The sequence below is a fragment of the Palaemon carinicauda genome, chromosome 19 (assembly GCF_036898095.1).
Source record: "Palaemon carinicauda isolate YSFRI2023 chromosome 19, ASM3689809v2, whole genome shotgun sequence".
NCBI classification, from domain to species: domain Eukaryota; kingdom Metazoa; phylum Arthropoda; class Malacostraca; order Decapoda; family Palaemonidae; genus Palaemon; species Palaemon carinicauda.
Window position 1 is genome coordinate 115,763,675 of NC_090743.1, and position 23,633 is coordinate 115,787,307.

At 43.7% G+C, this 23,633-nt stretch overlaps 1 protein-coding gene across 1 annotated transcript in view; it reads right to left on the reverse strand.

Annotated features, from left to right (window-relative positions):
- The window catches only part of LOC137658750 (carbohydrate sulfotransferase 13-like), a 67,476-nt gene that overhangs the window by 43,816 nt on the left and 27 nt on the right, over window positions 1–23,633 (reverse strand). Inside the window, exons 1-3 of the mRNA XM_068393776.1 lie at window positions 22,958–23,633; window positions 20,672–20,800; window positions 18,009–18,106 (exon numbers count right to left, since the gene is read on the reverse strand). The exon at window positions 22,958–23,633 is cut by the window's right edge and continues 27 nt beyond it. Of these exons, the coding sequence (XP_068249877.1) occupies window positions 18,009–18,106; window positions 20,672–20,800; window positions 22,958–22,976 (246 nt within the window). The 5' untranslated portion in view covers window positions 22,977–23,633. The remainder of the gene's footprint in view (window positions 1–18,008; window positions 18,107–20,671; window positions 20,801–22,957) is intronic.

Below are 23,633 nucleotides of genomic sequence, written 5' to 3' on the forward strand. Positions count from 1 at the left end.
CTCGTCTCTTGTCTTCCTCTCTGTACCTGGGAGAGAGATCGATGGGAGACGTTGCTAGAGGGGGTTTTCGTACAAAAGGGATCTTGTACCCCTCTCTGAGCAACTTCACAGATTGTGCATCTGCGCCTCTCTTTTCCCAGGTCTGCCAGAAGTTCTTGAGTCTGGCTCCCACTGCTGTCTGAAGAAGCTGGCAGTCAGACTCTGCCCCTAAAGGACTTGGTTCCTTTCTTCTTTCCTCGTTTCCCTTCGGCACGAGCACCTCCTCTGCTGGAGGCTTTGCCACGAATGGGCGGAATAAAACGGGACGCTGGAGTGTCCATCCTTGGTCTAGCTGACAAGGTAGGCAAAGGGGTGGCTTTGCGAGCTGAGGACGCAACAAGATCGTGAGTATCCTTCTGTATCAAAGAAGCGGCAATTTCCTTAATCAGGTCTTCTGGAAAAAGGCACTTGGAAAGGGGAGCAAACAGAAGTTCGGATCTCTGGCATGGTGTAACTCCAGCTGAAAGGAATGAGCATAGGTTTTCACGCTTCTTAAGGACTCCGGACACAAAAGATGCAGCAAGCTCATTAGACCCATCACGTACGGCCTTGTCCATGCAGGACATAATGAGCAAGGAAGTCTTCTTCTCTGTCGGAGAGATCTTTCTGCTTAGAGCTCCTAGACACCAGTCTAAGAAGTTAAAAACTTCGAAGGCTCTAAAGATACCTTTTAAAAGGTGGTCTAGGTCCGAAGATGACCAACATATCTTTGAGCGTCTCATGGCAAGGCGGCGGGGAGAGTCTACGAGGCTTGAGAAGTCGCCCTGGGCAGAGGCAGGAACTCCCAAGCCGAGAACTTCTCCCGTGGCATACCAGACGCTCGATCTAGAAGAGAGTCTAGCAGGGGGAAACGTAAAAGCAGTCTTCCCTAAACTCTTCTTAGACTGCAGCCATTCTCCTAACACCCGCAAAGCTCTCTTGGACGAGCGTGCGAGGACGAGTCTAGTAAAGGCAGGTGTGGTTGACGGCATGCCTAACACAAACTCTGACGGAGGAGAACGCGGAGCCACAGAAACAAACTGGTCCGGAAACATCTCTTTGAAAAGGGCCAAAACTTTTCTAAAGTCCAAAGAGGGTTGCGTAGACTTAGGCTCGTCCAGTTCTGAATGCGGTTCATCTACGTGTGCAGCAACATCATCATCAGAAAGTCCCTCATCCGATAACTGATGAGGGAACGGCAACGGAGTGGGTAACGGCTGGTTAGCTGAGTCCGGTCGTACGGGTGCATGCGTGACTGAGCCGGACGCAACGTCATGGAACTGCTGCCCAGTCTGTGAGCTGGCAACAACCATAGCAGCGCGGGGACGCACAGCGTCTACTCCAGCCTGTCTGGACTGATGTGGGTGAGCAGTGGCAACCACACTGGGTTGCGGAGGTTGACGCACCGCGTCAAAACACAACAACTCTGACTGTTGTTGAACCTCACGAACGTCAACGGAGACCTCCGTGCGTCGCTGAACGTCAACATGCGGCTGGCAGATCACACTGGAACGCATGGGTGGCGGAACTCTCTCAACTGGTGTGCGTGAGAAGGTTACCTCAGCGTCCACAGGACGCACAACCGATCGTGTGGGCGGTTGTAGGCAAGGAGCTGCACTAGCTGGTGCGGCAGCAACCTTCTCCGCACGAAAGTCCTGCATAAGAGACGTTAGTTGTGACTGCATGTCTTGCAGTAGAGACCACTTAGGGTCTACAGGAGCAGGTGCGGCGACAGACGGTGTAACTGTCTGAAGCGGTACCGCTTTACCTCTCTTAGGAGGCGAGCAGTCATCGGATGACTGCAGCGAGTCCGAACTGACCCAGTGGCTACAACTGGGCCGTTGGACTTGTGCGGAAGGGACCGACTTGCGCTTTAACGGTCGTGAGACCTTGGTCCATGGTTTCTTGCGAGAAACACCTTCCAAAGACGAGGTATAAATGGGCTCTCTCGTCTTTGTTAGGCAGGGGCGATCTTGGGTAGATACGCCCGATACCACGGAGGGAACGTCTGTTCGCTGATTAAAGCCTCTCGAACCCATTTGTCGTACGTCATTGCTTCTCCCCTGGACTTGGGAGCTTGCAAGAGGTCCCGGACTAGGAGGACGACAGGCACGAACAGACGAACCCTCAAGCGCAACACTATCCACAACACTATTACTCACTTTAACACTTCCCACTGCACTTTTACACTTCAGCTCCTTCACATCCGCCATGAGCTGATTACGGTCACTAGCCAGGGACTCAACTCTCTCACCCAGAGCTTGGATGGCACGCATCATATCAGCCATCGAAGGTTCCTGAGTGCCAGAAGGGGGATTAGGAGCAACCACTACAGGGGAAGGAATAGGTTGTGGGGCATGAGGAGAGGAAATGTCAATAGAACGAGAGGAACTTCTCCTAACTCTATCTCTCTCTAGTCTACGTGTATACTTTTGGAATTCAATAAAATCGAATTCCGAAAGCCCAACGCACTCCTCACATCGATCTTCCAATTGACAGGTTTTATCCCGACAATTGGAACAAACAGTGTGAGGGTCGATAGAAGCCTTCGGAAGACGCCTTGAACAGTCCCTAGCATTGCACTTCCTAAATTTTGGGACTTGTGAAGGGTCAGCCATTTTGAATTGGTCAAAGGGGAATTCAAAAACTATCAAAAAGTCATCAACAAAGAATCCGTTATCAAAAAGAGTTCAAGGATTTGTGAAGAGAAAGCCTGCACAGCGAAAGCTCAAAACTAGAATAATGTACTTCACCAATTAGTTGTGAAAACAAATCCAGTTTAGCAACAGCGAGTAAGTACGTCTTGTCGGTAGCACGACAGAGAGAAAATTGAGTCTTTGTTTACATTGAGTACTGGGTATCTGGACGACAGATGGCGCTGTTGGGCACACCCGCAACCTGTGTAGCGATCGCTGGCGAGTTTTACCTTAGAGTTTTCTGTCGAGCAACAGAGTTGCAGCTATTATAATCACCGGCTAAGTTAAATATTGAAAAAGATTATTTCGTAGAATGTGGCGGGAAGAGGCAAAACCTGATGAGTAGGAGCTAGGAGTGTTGGTTAAAATGACAAAAAATGGAGATCCTAACCGATTGCAACAATTACTGAAGCATCACAATTACGTCAGTTGTCATGAAAATATATAGTACAGTGAACCCTCGCTACTTCGCGGTTCGACCATCGCGGATTCACCACTTCGCGGATTTTTTCCATAACCCATATATATACAGTAATATATATATATATATATATGTATGCATGTATTTATGTATATATGTAGGTATGTATATGTGTATACATATAAATATATATATATACACACACACACACACATATATATATATATATATATATATATATATATATATATATATACATATATATATATATATATATATATATATATATATATATATATATATATATCTAAAGTAGGAAGATGTGATGTAGTTCTAAGGGAAAAGTATGGGAAATATGTCTGGGTAATAAGCAAAGCTCTACCTCCAGTTTGTTTCTACATTATGATCAGAGATAAATGTAAACAAAACATTGGTTGCCATTTTTTATCGTGCTTTTTAGCATGTTTAGGAAATGCATGATATAAAATCACCTTTAATATTTGTGCCTGTTTTAGTTTAGGGTACTGTAGTACATGCATTAAGTGTTCTGTACATTAAAGGGTAGTTTGTTAACAGTACTACGTACAAGGGAAGGTTTTAAAAGTCTGAATATACATGTTGAATAAATAGGTAAATATGGTGTCACTACTTCGCGGATTTTCACCTATCGCGGCCGCGACTGGAACCTATCTACCGCGATAAACGAGGGTTCACTGTATGCTTATTCTAAAGAGACTAGAGAGAAAAATTGATGAAAAGCTGAGACATGAACAAACAGGATTTAGAAAAGCTAGAAGTTGTACTGACCAAATTTTCATTTTAAGACATGTACAGTAATGTGTAGAATATAGAAATCCCCCTTTGATGGCTTTTGTGGACTATGAAAAAGCCTTTGATAGTGTGTATTGCCCAATTTTATTGAGAGTCCTGAAGTATTGTAGAGTTCCTCTTAGATATATAAATTTGATTAAGTCTGTTCATGAGCAAAGCAAGTGCAAAGTTAATGTTAGTGGAGCCCTGTCATATGAATTTCGAGTGAATAGTGGAGTACTCCACGGGAATGTGTTGTCAACTATGTTGTTTATCTTCCTCATAGATTTTGTAATGCATAGTACAGTTGAGGATGGCGGAGAAGGATTGGACTGGATTGGTAACAGGATATTAGCAGACCTAGAGTATGCTGATGACGCTGTCCTTACTAGCAAAATGACACAGGACTTGCAAAGTTTGCTAATCAGAATACATGAAATATCACATCAGGTTGGGCTCAATCTAAATAGAAGAAAGACAGAAATGATGAGAGTGGAATATGCAATGGAAGATGAAATATTCTTGGAAGGAGAAAGGATAAATGAGGTGGAATCACTTGAATATTTAGGAACTATGATCTCTAACACAGGATCTTTAGAAGTGGAGTTTAATGAACAATTTAAAAAAGCATATCAGACAATGGCTAGGTTAAATAAAATTTGGAAATCAAATCACCTGAAATTACATATAAAAATCAAGCTATGTATCAGTTTAGTGAGATCGGTGTTACTGTACGGACCTGAGTTGTGGCATGACAATGAAACAATAGCCAACAGATTTTGTAGATTTGAGAACAAAGCCCACAGAAGAATATTGGGAGTTAGAAATGAAACTATAAGATGGATCACTCAAGAGATCATGGTGAGGGGTAGATGGAGATAGTTTGGACATGCTCTTCGCACTCGCCAAGAGAGATTAGTTCACCATACTTTCAACTGGGTTCCACAAGGCATTAGAAGTTGAAAAACCCAGGCCTACATGGCTGAAGACTATGAAATGTGATGTGGGAGATAATGAATGAAGAGGTATTAAATTAAAAGCTCAAAAGAGAGACAACTGGTGCAATCAAACTGATGCCCTTTGCGTTAATAGGCGTAGGAGGTGATGATGATGATGATTTATATAACATCCATCTATGATTGTTGACATATAAAATGCATCCTTTCAACTGCTGTATACTAAGCAGCTACTGTACTTCAGTTGGCTAATCAATAACTGAAATCCTTATTCTTATAGCTCCTCCACTTCATAATAGATGAACAGAAAAGCTACAACATTCATCAAATACATCCATGTTTCTTAACACACAATAACAATATATTTCTTCTAACTAATCCTCATAATAAAGAACTGTACAATTAAGAGTAAGCACTAGGGTGTTATTAATTACGGTGATGTTTTGGTATTAGATCTCAAAGTCGTGCTTTTGCTTTGGTATATGACCCGACCTTATAGTAGCAATTTCACTTCACTTCAAGGTGAAGCAAGAACCATTAGATTTTATAAAATAATATATGCCGGGAATAATTATCTAAGAAATAATAATCAATCATTGATGTTAGCGTGCACAGCTCAACATTACCGCTTGACAGTATTTTTCTGCGGAGCGAAGCGAGCGCACGGCAAAGCAAGAACCATTAGATTTTCTATTATTCTTGTTTTCTTTTTACTTATTAAAAATATTGAGATTTCATAGGCTACCAAAGCCAAAGAATAATTTCCGAGATCATTCCCTAAATGAGATTGCATAACAAAAAATAACCATAATTACATAAGTACAGAAGATAAGTTTACCTCATACCTTACTATAATACCTCTCAACTTTATTCTTGGGGATAAATTTATCATAATTTCAAGCTTATATGTACACTACTTTAATAAATTTAAATTGTATAAATAAAAATGGCAAAAAAAGTTAATGATAGCTTTATATTTCTTGCTACTGGACATAGCTTAGAAAATCATTGTAAACTAACATTATCATCATTATTACTAGCTAAGCTATAACCCTAGTTGGAAAAGCATGATACTATAAGCCCAAGGGCTCCAACAGGGAAAAATAGCCCAGTGAGGAAAGGATACATGGAAACAAATAAACTACAAGAGAAGTAACAACAATCAAAATAAAATATTTTAAGATAATTAACAACATTAAATTAGATCTATCATATATAAACTATGAAAACTTCATAAAAAAGAGCAGAAGAGAAAATAAATAGAATAGTGTGCCCGAGTGTACCCTCAAGCAAAAGAACTCTAACCCAAGACAGTGGAATACCATGGTACAGAGGCTATGCACTACCCAAGACTAAAGAACAATGGTTTGATTTTGGAGTGTCCTTCTCCTAGAAGAGCTGCTTACTATAGCTAAAGAGTCTCTTCTACCCTTATCAAGAGGAAAGTGGCCACTGAACAATTACTGTACAGTAGTTTACCCCTCAGGTAAAGAAGAATTGTTTGGTAATCTCAGTGTTGTCAGGTGTATGAGGACAGGAGAATCTGTAAAAAATAGGCCAGATTATTCGGTGAATATCTAGGCAAAGGGAAAGTGAACTGTAACCAGAGAGAAGGATCCAATGTAGTAATGTCTGGTCAGTCAAAGGACCCCATAACTCTCTAGCGGCAGTATCTCAATGCGTGGCTGGTGCCCTGGCCAACCTACTACCTATTATCAATTACAATTGATTTTCGAGTGTCCTTCTCCTAGAAGAGATGCTTACCATAGCTAAAGTCTCTTCTACCCTTACCAAGATGAAAATATTAAAATTCATGAATAAATAAATTCCTTTTAAGCCTTGGTATTAACGCTAATTATAAAAAACTTGATGGACCAGAAAATAAAACCCCAAAACAATCCCTTGGACACTAACCCCCTATACCTCACGCAAAACGAAGCACAGACGCAAATCAAGTTTCAACTTTCCACTGGATACGAAACTTGATACGAGACGGGACCAATGTCATCCAGGCATTGAAGGTTGTACTCTCACTTTCACTGTCTGGTTTTGTGCCCAGATAATACCGCTAGAGAGTTATGGGGTCCTTTGACTGGCCAGACAGTTCTACACTGGATCCTTCTCTCTGGTTACGGTTCAGTTTCCCTTTGCCTACACACGCACCCTATTAGTCTGGCCTATTCTTTACAGATTCTCCTCTGTCCTCATACACCTGTCAACACTGAGATTACCAAACAATTCATCTTCACTCAAGGGGTTAACTATTGTTTACTGTAATTGTTCATTGGCTACTTTCCTCTTGGCAAGTGTAGAAGAGACTCTTTAGCTATGGTAAGCAGCTCTTCTAGGAGAAGGACACTTCAAAATCAAACCATTGTTCTCTAGTCTTGGGTAGTGCCATAGCCTCTGTACCATGGTCTTCCACTGTATTGGGTTAGAGTTCTCTTAATTGAGGGTACACTTGGGCACACTATTCTTTCTAATTTCTCTTCCTCTTGTTTTGTTAAAGTTTTAAAAGTTTATATAGGAAATATTTATTTCAATGTTGTTACTGTTTTTAAAATACTTTATTTTCCCCTGTTTCCTTTTCTCACTGGGCTATTTTCCCTGTTGGGGCCCCAGGGCTTGTACCATCCTGCTTTTCCAACTAGGGTTGTAGCTTAGTAATTAAGTAAGTAATAATAATAATAATAAAAGGTCTATCAGACAAGATATTTCCTTAGATATGACTGACAGCTGATGATTACAGCATTCTGTTTAATGAAATGTTCTTCGTACAGACTGACTGATTGCAAAATACGGTCTAGAACTATTGTTGACACTCTGATGTACCAAGATTGGCTTGCTCATTTTGTGGTAGAATTATATACCAAATTATTACCATACTCAAAGAGGACACTCTGAATTGATGGAGATTTATAGGCCTACGGTTCTTCTACAATTTAAAATGCTGTATTGTCATAAATGCAAGATCTTGACATATTGAGAGAGAGAGAGAGAGAGAGAGAGAGAGAGAGAGAGAGAGAGAGAGAGAGAGAGAGATTTGATCCATACTTAGCCTAGGGTACAACGAAATTTGATCTCTTCTCGGGACAGGGTATGGCAAAATTTGACACTGACCTGCTTGGGGTTAAATATAAATTTCCTACCAGAAGAATATTTATTGATAAACCCAAGAATGTATTATGCATGTTTCAGAATCTAGCTGCACAAATATCTAAGGGTAAAATGAATAACAATATTGTTTCATGGATGGCTTCTCTTCAAGGTAACCTCTGATAAGATATCCTTTTTTCATGTTAAAAATGGAGATACAATATTCAAACATGTTCCGCAAATACAAAAACACCTCAGGCTACTTGTATGATCCAAACTTTGTACACTCGGAGTCATATGTGTTTTGAGATGTTGCATTATTTCTAATGCTTATCTTATCTTTAATTCTCAAGCTTGTGTTGTTATTGGTACTGTATTTCTTTCTTGAAAAAATATAGGTTCGTTACAAGCTGAGAATGTAAACATATTCCTAAAAATATTGCCCTAGGAAATTAATAATTCAGCAAAATCTGTAAAGTAAAATGTTGGAACCTATTAAAGAATCTTCAGCTAGAGACATGTCTACAAAAGTCAGCTTTCCATATATCAAACAATACTTTATTAGCAGCACTGGTCACTTATTCGATAAGTAAACAGGCTCACATGATACGTTTCTTTTCTCATAACCTGACCTTAGCATCTTCTAATGGAATCAACTTTGTTTTCAATTGTTTTCAAGGCATGAAAACTTATTTTTCTTAGTAATAAATTTGGGCCTTACAAAACTACTGTCATTCAAACTGAAATTAGTTCAAGTGAAATCCACCTCAGTTTATATACATTTAATTTTTGTTCTCTTGCTTGAGGGTACACTCGAGCAGACTACTGTACTCTATCTAATTTCTCTTCCTCTTGTTTCCTTAAAGGTTTAATAGTTTATATAGGAAATATGACAAATTCGAAGATAATTTGTATTTTTCCTAACCATACAAACCTTAGCTATTTACAAAGGGTATTACTTTTAGCGTAGCTGAAATGGCGAGCCATTAGAATTTAACGAGGGTGTATTACCCCCGCGCTAGTTAGCGGGGGGGTAGGGGAGTGGTAGCTAGCTACCCCTCCTCCCCCTCACACACAGGTGAATACTCACTTTCACTTAGAGGTAGGACTTGTCTTGGGGGACAGGGCTGGCGGGCAAATATGTGTAAATAGCTAAGGTTTGTATGGTTAGGAAAAATACAAATTATCTTCGAATTTGTCATTTGTTCCGTAACCGAAATACAAACCACGCTATTTACAAAGGGTGACTTATCCCTTAGGAAGGGTGGAAAGTCCCCAGCCATACTGGCTTTGGCTTTACCCGGGGACTCAGAATCCGAGTGAGTCGCACTCGAGAAAAGGAGTCCCTGCACCTCACAAGTTCCTTGCACCGCAAGGAACCATGTGGCCTACGTAAGCTTGTGTGTGAAGGAAGAAGTGTGACCCGTCTTAGGCAGTTGACCTGGAGTTCCAGAAGGAACTCTGGGTTAGGACGTTCCCAATACCACCTCGTCAGGGTATGGGGGACGCGACAGTATTGACTCAATACTCGGAACACAAGGAAGCATGGTTTACCTGCAGAGGTTCGAGGTCAGCTATGCAGAGACCAGGATGCTGCTTCCCCGTAGAGGGGATGATGAAGAAAGAAGTAAGGGCCAGACATACTTCTTTCGTTCATGCAGACTAAAACCTGATAACAATGCCCTCAACCTTCTGCTACCTGTCCAAAAAGGAGCCTGAGGTTAGACCAGCTGTTGTGTAGCCACCACAGAGCGATAGAAATCGTATCGAGACTCCTGTGGGTCACGCCCTGCAGGAAGCGGGCTGCGAAGGTCATCAGACGCTTCCAGACTCCAGCTTGTAGCACCTGCGTCACAGAGTAGTATTACTCGAAGGCGAGGGACGTTGCGATGTATCCAACATCGTGCTGTAGGGAGACGTGACGGGGGAGGGTCTGAAGACAGGTCGAGATGAATGTCCTTGAGTCCGGGCTGAAGAGGTATACTGGTGACTCTCCCCCCATGTCCTCCTTGTGTTCCCAAATCGGCTGCAACTGAGGCCAAACTGCAGCTGTTCCCAGCGCTAACCTCTCGATTCCTGTACTGGCAAGAAAGAGAAGGTCTTGGGACATCAGACACAGAATGGAGACTCAAAATCTTGAATGAATCGGACCGAAGGGTCGGGACCCTCAGATTCTGAGTCTAGCCAACAACTCAGGAGCGAGCCTGAATGTTGCCTTCCCCTCTTCCTTAGAAAGGGGGGGGAGTAGTAAGAGACCAAGAAGATTGCTTACACACTGGCCGTGGCCAGAGTGAGCAGAAGACCCAAGGCGGAATACAATCCGAGGCCTGTCGTAAAAGGGTCTTGAGAAGATCTCTTAAAGGACTAAAAGTCCGAGCCATGCTCCAAGTTGGAGGTCTTCCTCCGACTAGGGCAGGGACGATCGTAGCTTCGCATGAGCGAGAATAGATCCAGCGGGCAGGAAAAGTTATTCCTTTAAGCCTGAAGGTCAGGGAAAGGCTGAGCGACAGGCTTCATTGCCAAGAGCGGAAAGGAGTTTCCTCCCGCCGAAAGGCAATAAGACCGTTATTGCTGGAGAAGAGGCCTCACGGGAAGAGGTATATCTCCCACGGCACCAACCACCTTAGACTCTTCACTTTGCCTGGGAGACCCCTGTGGATGACTATCGCAGATGACGCGACCTCCGTACCGCGACTGTAGCGGGTTGTCTCTTCTAGAGGAGGAAGCGTAGTGTCTCCAGGCATGAAGCCGAAGCGACGCCCCGGTTCGGGAGAGATGTCGCAGTGTGGTTGCTTGAGTAGCCTGCGCCGTGGGAGAAGCTCTCCCGGGAGTTCCGTCAGGGGAAGCAGAGGGTCCAGAAACCGTTCTGCGCATAGTCCCAGTGGAGCTCTCCCATTGAAAGGTTGACAGACAACCTGGTTTTGTTGAGACCCATTGTCCGAAGACAAAAAGGAGGGAAGACGCAGGCGTCGAAGTTGTCCCACCATCACCGGAATGCATCTTGCCAGAGTCTCGGGGTCTGAGACTGGGGGGAAAACTAGCGGAAGCTTGAGGTTCCAAGCTGTCGCGATCAGGTCCCCCAGATCAGCACTTGCTGGTTACCCAAGGTCAAAGACCCCTAGGTACACTCTCTCTATGAGGCTCTGCTTGGATAGTCTGAGAGAAACATTCCCCTGCCTGGAATGAGAGAGCCGATGGTGGAATTGAGAGAATCTCAATCATCCCGGTATCTCTACTGCAAGATGTGAAGGTGTGAAAATGCGTCCCCTGCTGGTTAGCATGAAGTCGACACGCAACGGGGCGACTTGGCAGGAGCGGTAGGACTGAAGAGGGGCCAGACTAAGGCCCTTAAGCCTGCCTGAATGATGGAGAGGTATCCTTCAGGTCTTGACCATAGGCCTGGACCGGAACATGCCCCCCCCCCTTTCCTTTGACGAGTCCGAGAACCGCATCAAGAATGTGGGGAAAGGACGAGAATATCCACTACCATCAAGAGGCTCCATAGGTCAACACCCATTGCAGGTTTAATAGTTCCGCTGGTCCCATAGGGCCAGGGAGTCCGGTTAAACATTGCCTGAAGCCACCGGAACTTGGATCGCCCCACATGGAACTTATCCTGAGGCGACCGTTCGGACTATAAACGGGTCAATGAGGAAAGAAGAACTAGGAAACGTTCCAAGGTAGGGCTGAAAACTCTGCTTGACTGAGAACAGGTACTGCGACTCTCCTCAGTCTTGCCACAGTCAACCGAAAGGAAGGCTCGGAGGATGTGGTAACAGAATCTGGCGTCCCCAGGTGGTCACCCATCCAAGTGCCGACGTTGCTTAACCTCGCTGGACGGACGAGAAGCGGGGTTTCCAACGTGGTAAGGCGGTTGACTCAATATCATGGCCAGATACTCCAGATGTTGAGGCAGAGGAAGAGAAGGCTCCAAGCAAAATACCATGAGCCCACACTCATGGTCAGCATTCGGAAGCTTTTCCCGGCGCTGAAGAAGGTCGAAACCCGAGCCTACCGGAGTTGACCAGCCCTCCAAACAGCAGAGGAGGCGGAAGTCTGCACCTGAGCGGCCAAGAGGAAGGCAGGGAGAGTTCTCTGGGGAAACAAACCTGCTATGCCACGGCGGGATAGCCACACTGCATCATAAGCAGGAATACTTGCAGTTTAGGCTGAATTCGACGAGCACCCTGGAAGATGGATGGAATGGAAACTGAAAGTACCCGTCCTTCCGATCCAGGGTTAAAGGAGTCCTGTCGCCTCGTTACCAGTCTGATCGATTCTGCTGGTCTACGCTGGCCGAAGTTTGTTCGACAAACTTGATCAGGGCTGAGAGGTCGACTATGGACATCCCCTCTCAGATCCTTCCTTACAAGAAAGGATCGACTGAGGGGGCCGGGGGTGAAGCCGTCGATGATCCTAAGGAAGACCTTCGCCTAAGGTATGGATCATTCTGCCCAACCGGGCAACTCTGCTGATGCTATGGCATAGAGGTTCAGAGACACTGAATTCGCTGACAGAGACGGCAGGCGCGATATCCTTGGCTACTCACAGAGATTGTGCGGGAATGGGCATCGGGAAGCTGTCATTCGGATGAGTAACCTTAAGCATCCTCCCAGCGAAAAAACCTGCAATCCTAGAGTTCGTGAACTCCTTTTAGGACTATGCCCCCCCGGGGGAGTCTCCCGTGCCATCTGTTCCTGACAGGAGGAAACTGCAATTGGACACCTTGTCCCAGTTGTCGTAGCCGATAACTTAGGCCGACGTGGTTGAAAGAAAAGGGAGCTAGAGCCCTGCAGAGTCTGGAAGAAAGCGCCTTGGAGGAGTGAAACCGGAAGTCGATTTACTCCGCACAGCAGATGTTTAAGTCTCTGTCCTTGGGCAAAGACAAAACTCTTCTCAAGGATGGAAGGGTGTCTGAGGTCGTTGACCTCCACAGATGAGACACCCGAAGGAAGCCTTCAGTCAGTGCGTCCAGATGGTAAAACATCGAGCTTGTCCGCAAGTAGATACTTAACGACGAAAGGCCAAGGTGCCTGAGCTCGAGAGGAGGAAAGTACCCTTGATCTTCCTGTAGCTTCCTTGAACCAAACCTCGGGCCGTAACCGAGGAGGGAAAGAACCTGGTAAGCTCCCAGAGGAAGAGGTAAGCAGTCACCCCTTGTCCGATGGAGAAATCTTCAACGGAAAGCCCCCCCGCCAAAAATCCTTCCAGGGCGGGAGAAGGAGAGAGTACTCGTGCAGGAGAGGGGACCCTCGAGACCGACCTCTTGGGAACCAACTTCGCCCTGGGGGAAGTCACCACGAAGTCCACTCCTCTCTTTCTCTTCAGCGTAGGAGAGACAGCCGCTGGTTTGTTACCCTGGCCGGTGAGTGCTGGTTTCATAACCCTCATTAACGCCCGTGCCAGCGGATCAAACCATGTCTGCTGCTCCAAGGACACAGAGTCCGAAATCCTCGCTAAGGTGAAAGGGATCGGGCGATCCTTTGGAGAGGACACGACGGTTCCTGCCTGAAAAGAAGGTGGGAAGAATGCTGTACTGACCTGTCTTCGTCCTGCACTACCAACCTGTGCTTGGATGGAGGTGATCCCGAGTGCCGCCTAGGAGCACGCGTCCCTGCTGCTACCACCGGCTGTGGAATTCGCCGCGAACTATGGTCGCGCGAGGGCGAACGGTCGCGCAAAGGCGAATGGTCGCGCGGGCGCGCAGGCGAGCGATCGCGCGGGCGCGCCGGCGAGCGACCGCGCGGGGCGCGCCGGCGAGCGATCGCGCGGGCGCGCCGGCGAGCGATCGCGCGGGCGCGCAGGCGAGCGATCGCGCGGGCGCGCAGGCGAGCGATCGCGCGGGGCGCGCAGGCGAGCGATCGCGCGGGGCGCGCAGGCGAGCGATCGCGCGGGCGCGCAGGGGAAAGGGCGTGACGGCGAGGGATCGTGCTGCCGCGTAGGTGAAGAAGATCGCTGGCGGTAAGCGATGGCGAGCAGCATGTGTAGGTGAATGATCGCGTGATAGGGTGCGATGGTGATCAGCATCCGCAAGAGGGCGAGCGTTCAGGGTTGTGCGATGAGGAGCAGCATGCGTAAGCGGGCTATCGTGCAGGGTTGTGCGATGGCGAGCAGCATGCGCAGGTGAATGATCGCGTGAAAGGGTGCGATGGTGATCAGCATCTGCAGGAGGGCGATCGTTCAGGGTGGTGCGATGAGGAGCAGCATGCGTAAGCGGCCAATCGTTCAGGGTTGTGCGATGGCGAGCAGCATGCGCAGGTGAATGATCGCGTGAAAGGGTGCGATGGTGATCAGCATCTGCAGGAGGGCGATCGTTCAGGGTTGTGCGATGAGGAGCAGCATGCGTAAGCGGGCAATCGTTCAGGGTTGTGCGATGGCGAGCAGCATGCGCAGGTGAATGATCGCGTGAAAGGGTGCGATGGTGATCAGCATCTGCAGGAGGGCGATCGTTCAGGGTGGTGCGATGAGGAGCAGCATGCGTAAGCGGGCAATCGTTCAGGGTTGTGCGATGGCGAGCAGCATCTGCAGTTGAGGGTCGCGCGATGGCGGTCAGCATCTGCAGTTGAGGGTCGCGCGATGGCGGTCAGCATCTGCAGTTGAGGGTCGCGCGATGGCGGTCAGCAGCTGCAGTTGAGGGTCGCGCGATGGCGGTCAGCATCTGCAGTTGAGGGTCGCGCGATGGCGGTCAGCATCTGCAGTTGAGGGTCGCGCGATGGCGGTCAGCATCTGCAGTTGAGGGTCGCGCGATGGCGATCAGCATCCGCAGTTGAGCTAGTAGCTGGCGAACCATGTTCCTTCAGAAGTGTTGGAGAACGTTGGCGTGCCAGCTGTAACACACGTGGGCGATCTGGAGATCGCTGGCGAGCTGATGATCGCTGACGAGCTGACGATCGCTGGCGAGCTGATGATCGCTGACGAGCTGATGATCGCTGACGAGCTGATGATCGCTGACGAGCAGAAGGCTACGCGTGGAAGCCTGCGCAAAGAAGAAGAGTCCTTGACCCCGACCTGAACCGAAGTTCTAGATCGCGAGGGCGAACGTGGGCGCACAGGGCACGTAACAGGAACCACAGGGAAGATCATCTTGAAAGCGCTGACGAACAGGAGAGCGCTGACGAACAGAAGGGCGCGCAGGGAAACCCTGACACGCAAGGGAAGAACCCCCGTGGGGGCAACCCTTTGCCCCGAAGGGATCGTTGTCCGCCGGGAGACTGATGTCCGTCGGAAGACCGCTGTCCGTCGGGAAGACCGTTGTCCGTCGGGAAGACCGTTGCCCGTCGGAAGACGAGATTAGACTGCTGTCCATCTGCACCAAGACGGAAGATCGAGAAAAAGAAGTTGTAGGCTGCAAACGGAGATTCAAAAAGGCGCCTCAAGCACCCTTATAGGGAGATGAGAGGCCCTTACGACGAGGCGGACGGAGGGCCTTACGGCGAGGGAGGCCAACAGCAACAGCAACAGAAGAAACCTCCGAAGAGGAGTCTCTATGAGTGTACTCTCTCGCGAACGAAAGAGAAACACTTCGTGGAAGAGACTGGTCAGCCAGTGACCTAAGAGGGGCAATCCTCCGAAGAGGAGCTCCTGCAGTTGCCCAGCCCCTTGAGCGAAACTGCAGGTGCGACCGCTCAGCACCAAGAGCATAGTCGCACGAAAAAAAGGCAAGAGAAGAACCCCCCAAAAGAGGAAAAGCTCAAGCCTGGACAGGAAAAAACTTCCCTCGGAAGGAAAGTTATCCGCCCAAGGAGGCAAGCCTCCTGACTGTTCTAAAATGAACTGGAGAGCTGTCCGTCGACACGGGAGTACTACCAGTAGAAGGAGACACGCCCCTGACGACAATACAAGGGGGGAGGCAGCAACAGCCGAATCCCCAGGACTCAACCAGACAGCTCACACCGTTGCTATATTACAGAAACGAACTAGATCGGTAACTGTAAAAAAATAAAACAAATAATATTAGTACACATTCATTCCCCCGGGAAGGCTCCGAAGAGGAATCCCGAGGAAAAGGAACAAGAATTACACAACAGGCACGTGCCCTCACAACCACTTACACTCGCGGAAGGAGAGCTGTAACCAAAACAGAATTATAACAATTATAATTATGTAACTATGTAATTATGTAATTTAAAAATGAATGAACACTAAAGAAAAAAACGAAAACCCCGAAAGGAATCGTTCTACAAGCTGAAAAATTAACAACTACAATTAGATTCATAAACTAATTGAGACAAAATGTACGGCGTAGCAACCCCACCCACACGGGAAGGAAGCTACAAGGGCGTAGTAAAACATAGTAAAAGGGTGAACGACCTCAAGAGAGAGAGAGAGAGAAAGACCGAAGTCAAACTCGATCGCAACCCATAAAATTAGGCCGTGGTGGCCTAACTGCCGAGGCCTCCACGTAGATATCGTACACTACACACACACATCTGAAAAGGAAACTTACTTATTTCTATACTCAAATATATATACAAACATGAAAACATGTTTACATATATATTGAGTAAAAGAAAAGTAAGCGATTAAGTAAAGACAAACAGACAATGGCTGCCAAGCGAGGACCAAGACAGAGACGTCTGTCACAGTCCGAGCCAAAAGTGAAAGTGAGTATTCACCTGTGTGTGAGGGGGAGGAGGGGTAGCTAGCTACCACTCCCCTACCCCCCCGCTAACTAGCGCGGGGGTAATACACCCTCGTTAAATTCTAATGGCTCGCCATTTCAGCTACGCTAAAAGTAATACCCTTTGTAAATAGCGTGGTTTGTATTTCGGTTACGGAACAAATTTATTTTAATGTTCTTAAAATATTTTATTTTTCCTTGTTTCCTTTCCTCACTGGGCTATTTTCCCCATTGGAACCCCTAAGCTTATAGCATCCTACTTTTCCAACTAGGGTTATACAGTAGCTTAGTAAATACTGTAAAAATAATAATAATAATAATAATAATAACACCTTTAGAAGTCTTTGTCCATTATGCCTTTCATGTCTAGACTTCATGAAATTTGAGTGTCCTCTTCTGTTTCTAGAAGCGGAAAGTCTCAGCTCATGGGTAACTCAATCAAAACTTTCACTGTACAGTATATAAAACTGCATGTACTTATGTGAGGATACAAGAGATTAATGCAGTAGTTGTAGACAGTTCATACTTAAGACAAGTTGAATAAAGTCTCCTTAATATGATATATCATATTGAAGGGTTCAAAACTGTATGGTAGACAAATGAACTTGAGTCATAAAGAAAAACTATCTCTGTTCAAGTGGTAAAACACATTATTCTTGAAACTAGATATGATATTATAAAGACAGAAAACCTAAGGGGAATATAGGGACAAGTTCAGTCCAAAATATTACGAATTAAGTCTCTATTCCTCTGACCACATAAGAAGCCATTTCTTTTGCAAACAATTGCAATTGAAAGTTATGATCAGCATTCTCAGTTCTGAAAAAGTTAGTTTCTATGCCACTAGAAATTAATATTTTAAAATATTACAATTAAAAGAGTAATACAGCAAAATCATGCTAAATATCAACTTTCCCTCATTTCTGAGAATATTTTCTAAAATACACTGTTTCAGTCTTACACCTCAATTCCAAGTGTTTGGTAAAAATTTTATACTCCAGAGAGGAAAAATATCTAAAGTAATGGGCTACTTTTAAGGAACATACAAATTAACAACCAGGTACAGCATCCTTACTGATTAATCATTGCAGTTCTAATCAAATACAGTACTGTACTTGTTTGCGTTCGCACTCCCCCAGAGAGATTGGTTCACCAAACTTTTAACTGGGCTCCTCAAGGCACTAGAAGAGTTGGAAGACCCAGGTCTACATGACTGAGGACTAAGAAGTATGAAGTGGGAGATGATGAATGGAGAAGTATTGATTTAAAAGCTCAAGATAGAGATGGCTGGCGAAATCTAACCGAGGCCCTCTACATCAATAGGCGTAGGAGAGATGATGATGATGATGATGGACAATATAAAAACGCTCTATACACTAGAGTACACTCACCTTATGTGCTTCTCCTAGGATGCTTGCTACACTCGACTTGACTTCATTCGCTGGTGCTTGGACTTGCATGTCTAGGCCCTTCGTTTTGCCTTCGACATCTGTAATGCATAAATATCTTTGAAGGACCAACTTGGTAAGAGCTAATTAAACTAATATTTATCAAGCCTTTACTATCACATTCTTTTCAAATCTCATCCAACACACTCCTTCTATAGATAACATATTATCCATTTGCAAACCAATCTTTGCAGGATGGTCTAGACTTTGGGATCCGATTCATTGCCACCAATTGTACATAATCATTCACCTTCCATCATTCAAAAACAACCTTAGAACTGTGTACAGTATTTTCATTCATATAATTTCATCCAAGTCATTCTCTCATCCAATAAAAAGTTATCCGATATTCTTGGCTAATTTTATAACCATAAAAAAGGGCTTCATAATGTTCTACCATTAGCGTTCAATTTATTTACATCTGACAACTGATCCTGAGTTTCTCGAGCGTTAAAGATTCAGTTAGCGGCTTGCTAGGCCTGTCCTAACCTATTGTTGAATATACTGTCAGCACCTCAGTCGTTTGGTCCACAGCTCCTTATTCAACATACTTAGAGCAGCCCTAAGAGTTTAATTCCTAGGGGTTCCCCCATCCGCCACCCGGGGGACGCGTCTGGTAGGAGTTTTTAATTTAATTTTGTTAAAATTTTTTACATTTCATCACCAATTGCATCCAATAGTGCTTTAATTATTTTGGAAATCTCATCCACTTACATCCCCTTTTCATCCACTTTCTATAAATTTAACCCTCCAATGGACAGTCCAATCTGGTTTGCTTTCAAATAAATTCATCCACTCTAAAGCCCTATTATTATTACTAGGAGCTAAGCTACAACCCTAGTTGGAAAAGCAGGATGCTATAAGACCAGGGGCTTCAACAGGAAAAGATAGCTTAGTGCGGAAAAGAAACAAAGAAATTAATACACTGCAAGAGAAGTAATATAAAATATTTTAAGAACAGTAACAACATTAAATTAGATCTTACATATACGTATAACGATAAATTATAAAAACTTGAAAAACCCAAGAGGAAGATAAATAGGATAGAACAGTGTGTCTGAGTGTACCCTCAAGCAAGAGAACACCAATCCAAGACAGTGGAGGGCCATGGTAAAGAGGCTATGACACTACCCAAGACTAGAGAACAATGGTTTGATTTTGGAGTGTCATTCTCCTAGAAGAGCTGCCAACTATAGCTAAAGTCTCTTCTTCCCTTACCAAGAGGAAAGTGACCACTGAACAATTACAGTGCAGTAGATAACCCCTTGAGTGAAGAATTGTATGGTAATCTCAGTGTTGTCAGGTGTACGAGGACAGAGGAGAAGGTGGAAGGAATATGCCAGACTATTTAGTGGATGTGTAGACAAAGACAGAATGAGCCAAAACCAGAGAGAGGGATCCAATGTAGTACTATCTGGCCAGTCAAAGGACCCCATAATTCTCTAGCGGTAGTATCTAAACGGGTGGCTGGTGCTCTGGCCAACCTATTTGTTTCCTCATCCATGGGAGCTTCCTAACCTCTCTCCTTCCATTCATCCATCTTGAAATGGGATTTCATCCAAAGTATATAAACTTCATCCATAATCAGACATCTGTGGCTTCATAATTCCTATTGTCATCCATCCTCACAAATGCTTGCATTGAAGTCAATTCATGTCATCCATTTGTTAACAACCCATCACCCAAGTAGTCATCCAGCTAATACATTACTTGAACTTTATCAAGAATCATGCATTCCCTCTCAGCCGATATTTTATTATACGGCATCCACACGGCTTATTATATTATTATTATTGTTGTTATTATTATTATTATTATTATTATTATTAATGCTAAGCTACAACCCTAGTTGAAAAAGCAGGATGCCATAAGCCCAGGGGCCCCAACAGAGAAAATAGCCCAGTGAGGAAAGGAAATAAGGAAAAATAAAATATTTTAAGAACAATAACAACATTAAAATAAATATTTCCAATATAAACTATAAAAACTTTAACAAACCAAAAAGAAGAGAAAACAGAGAGAATAGTGTGCCCAAGTGTACCCTCAAGCAAGAGAACTCTAACCCAAGACAGTGGAAGACCATGGTACAGAGGCTATGGCACTACCCAAGACTAGAGAACAATGGTTTGATTTTGGAGTGTCTTAACATAACTTACATCCTAGGAGTCATCCATCACATGCATTTCCTATCCAACAGCTCTCATCCATATACCGCGCTACAATGCCATCCGCCAAATAAGGAGCAAAGAAGTGATCCTCTCGTTGCATTCAAACAATCGCCCGTGGTCATCTTCATCTCAAAACTACTTATCCACTGTCATCCAAGATACCTTTTCTCATCCATTCCCATCCACTTCTAACGAATCATTAACCACATATCATTACTCATATCATAATGATTACTGTATTAATATTCATTAGAATCTTTAACATTCTCATCCAATACATATAAGCCAAACTGTCGTAAAAACCGAAACGCATCCGTATATTTGCCATAATCCACTCAACATTCAACCCTCACCCAAACAATCATCCACATCTTTGAAATCACCCAGCGTACCACCACCCTACAGCATCCTGTACATCCAAGCAGTCATCCATCTTACCTGAAGGAGAATTTGACAGGTCCTTATTTGGGCTTTTGGAAAGCAGGGTCTGCCACGCCAGAATTAACAGCAGCACGACCATCAGCACGCGAATGACCCGACCGCGACCAACACGTAGCACACGCCATCCTGGAAAACAAACGGGTGTTTCAGGCAATGAGAAGTGTATAGCCTTATACATACATGTATAAAACAAACACATATATCTTTTCTACCAGATCTCTTATTTCCTAACCCCCTAGAGGGAATGACACAAAGTGTTATCCTTTAAGTTTTCAGTAGGTACTTATGGGGGGAAGATCGGTGAACATAGTTTGTTGGCACAGGCGTAAACTCTCTTAGTAGTCAAATTGATTTTCTTTATGTGGAAAAATGTTTATCTTGGTCTGAAATACAATTTTATGAAGCTAGTTTTACGATTTACGAAAGACTATGATTTAGTTTTACAAAGCCAGGAGTGAAGCCAGTTGGAAAGCCAGCACAAAGTCGAAATTTAGTCTTAGGGTAAGCTAAGGATTCGGTGATCTAAGGGAGCAGTCCAAAGAGGGGAATAGCCCTGGCCCATTTTGGCAAAGTAGGTAAGGATACGGCTCCTATGTTAGGTTAGGTGGGAAACCTTAGGTTAGATGGTATCCTTGTATTTGTTTCCCTTTCAAAATATACTGTAGTTTTTAATCATAACTTTTGGAATTATAAAATTTCTAAAATTAAAAGAATATGGGTTTCCCCCAATTATTTCCATCAAAACACTTTAAAGTAACCCATAATTATTCCAGGAACGCTAATTATTTCTTCATAAGGAATACTGTCCTATAGTAAATATTTACCAATATCTTAATTACTGACCAGGTCTGTCCAAACCAAGCTATGACAAAGGCTCCAGCATTTTCTTACAATTGTGATGATGATGATGATAATGATGATGATGATTACTATTATTATTATTATGATCATTATCATTATTGTTATCATTATTATTAATATTATTATTACTGCATTATTATTATTACAAAGCTAAGCCACAACCCTAGTTAGAAAAGCAAGTTGCTATAAGCCCAAGGGCTCCAACATGGAAAAATAGGAAATAAACTAAAAGAGAAGCAATGAACAATCAAAATAAAATATCTCAAGAAGAGTATCAACATTAAAATAAATTTTTATATACACACTATAAAAATGTATCATGTATACATAAAACACTTTTACATGAAGGAATAGAGACAGGAAAAAAAAGGGCCATTATCACCACAGCTCCCAGACTACAATAGACTAAAATATGTGATATAGAATTACACTCGCTTCTAAAACGAGTTTAAAAGTGAAAGTTAACAGTAAGAAATAGTTTTAAAAAAATCCTTTTGTGGTTTTTGCTGTTATTTATGAAAAAAAAAAAACACAAATTTAAGACTAGTGCACTGATCTGTGTTGAATTACAAGTAAAAGAGACGGGAATGGGAGATATCATACACATAGGCTCACCAGGAGCTTGTCAAATTCCTACACCAACTTACACCACACTGAAATGAGACACAATTTCTTAGTTAATTTACTTTACTTTAAAGGATATGTTCCTGGTCCTGTCAGACATGAATATTGGATTTTTAAAGTATCACACAGCACATTATTATTATTATTATTATTATTATTATTAAAAGCTAAGCTACAACCCTAGTTGTAAAAGAGCAGGATGCTATAAACCCAAGGTCCAACAGGGAAAACAGCCAGTGAGGAAAGGAAATAAGGAAATGAGTAATCTATATGAGAAGTAATGAACAATCAAAATTAATATATTTTAAGAACAGTAACAATATTAAAACTTATTTTTATATATAAACTATTAAAAGAGGCTTACGTCAGCCTGCCCAACAAAGAGAGAGAGAGAGAGAGAGAGAGAGAGAGAGAGAGAGAGAGAGAGAGAGAGAGAGAGAGAGAGAGTATTAACATTAACATTATAAAGAAAAACAAATTATACATCGCGCATGGTAACAATTGCACACTGCTAGATATCTGAGAGATAAAACTCTACGAGAGAGAGAGAGAGAGAGAGAGAGAGAGAGAGAGAGAGAGAGAGAGAGAGAGAGAGAGAGAGAGAGAGAGAGAGTATTAACATTAACATTATAAAGAAAAACAAATTATACATCGCGCATGGTAACAATTGCACACTGCTAGATATCTGAGAGATAAAACTCTACGAGAGAGAGAGAGAGAGAGAGAGAGAGAGAGAGAGAGAGAGAGAGAGAGAGAGAGAGAGAGAGAGAGAGAGAGAGAGAGAGAATTGTCACTTACCTCGTATAATTTTAATCATAATTAATATTTTAACGTCATCCGTGGGTGCACAAGAAACGGATATTTCCTCTTATTACTAAAACATGAAAAACTTCCTGTTTTAAGTTAAAATCAGAATAACACCAGTTTCTATTTTACGAACTAAATGCGCCCACGTCCAGGCGAGTTCTTTTGGTAATATTTAACTCGAGTGAGCCTTTCTCAAATAGCATCTTGTGTGTGGAACTTTCTTCTTGTTGCAAACCAAGACTCTATTGACCGTAGTTATGCAATGGATATACTCTCTTGGGGATCACTTAAATGTCACATTGCAAAATAGCCATTTTTTTGTCGAAATCACAGGAGTGAATAGGAGGGCACCCTCGCATCGTATTATCCAAAACATGTACACACACACACTTTTCACCTTTATAACATTATAACAGCACGAAATAGTTTGACATATTCTTCTATTATGTCCCTGCCACCATATAAACCCGTTGGTCAGTGATATCCATCACATTTGGCCGTAAATTAATCGGTATTCTTAACTTTTCCTTTCTGTTAGGATGATTGCTCCGTCGTAAGGTTGACCCCAGCTCTGGATCTCGTACCCTTCACTCGGTAAATGTCGGATACCAATTTCTCTAATTTTAAGAGTATATTTCCATTTATGTACACTACAATAGACTATTCC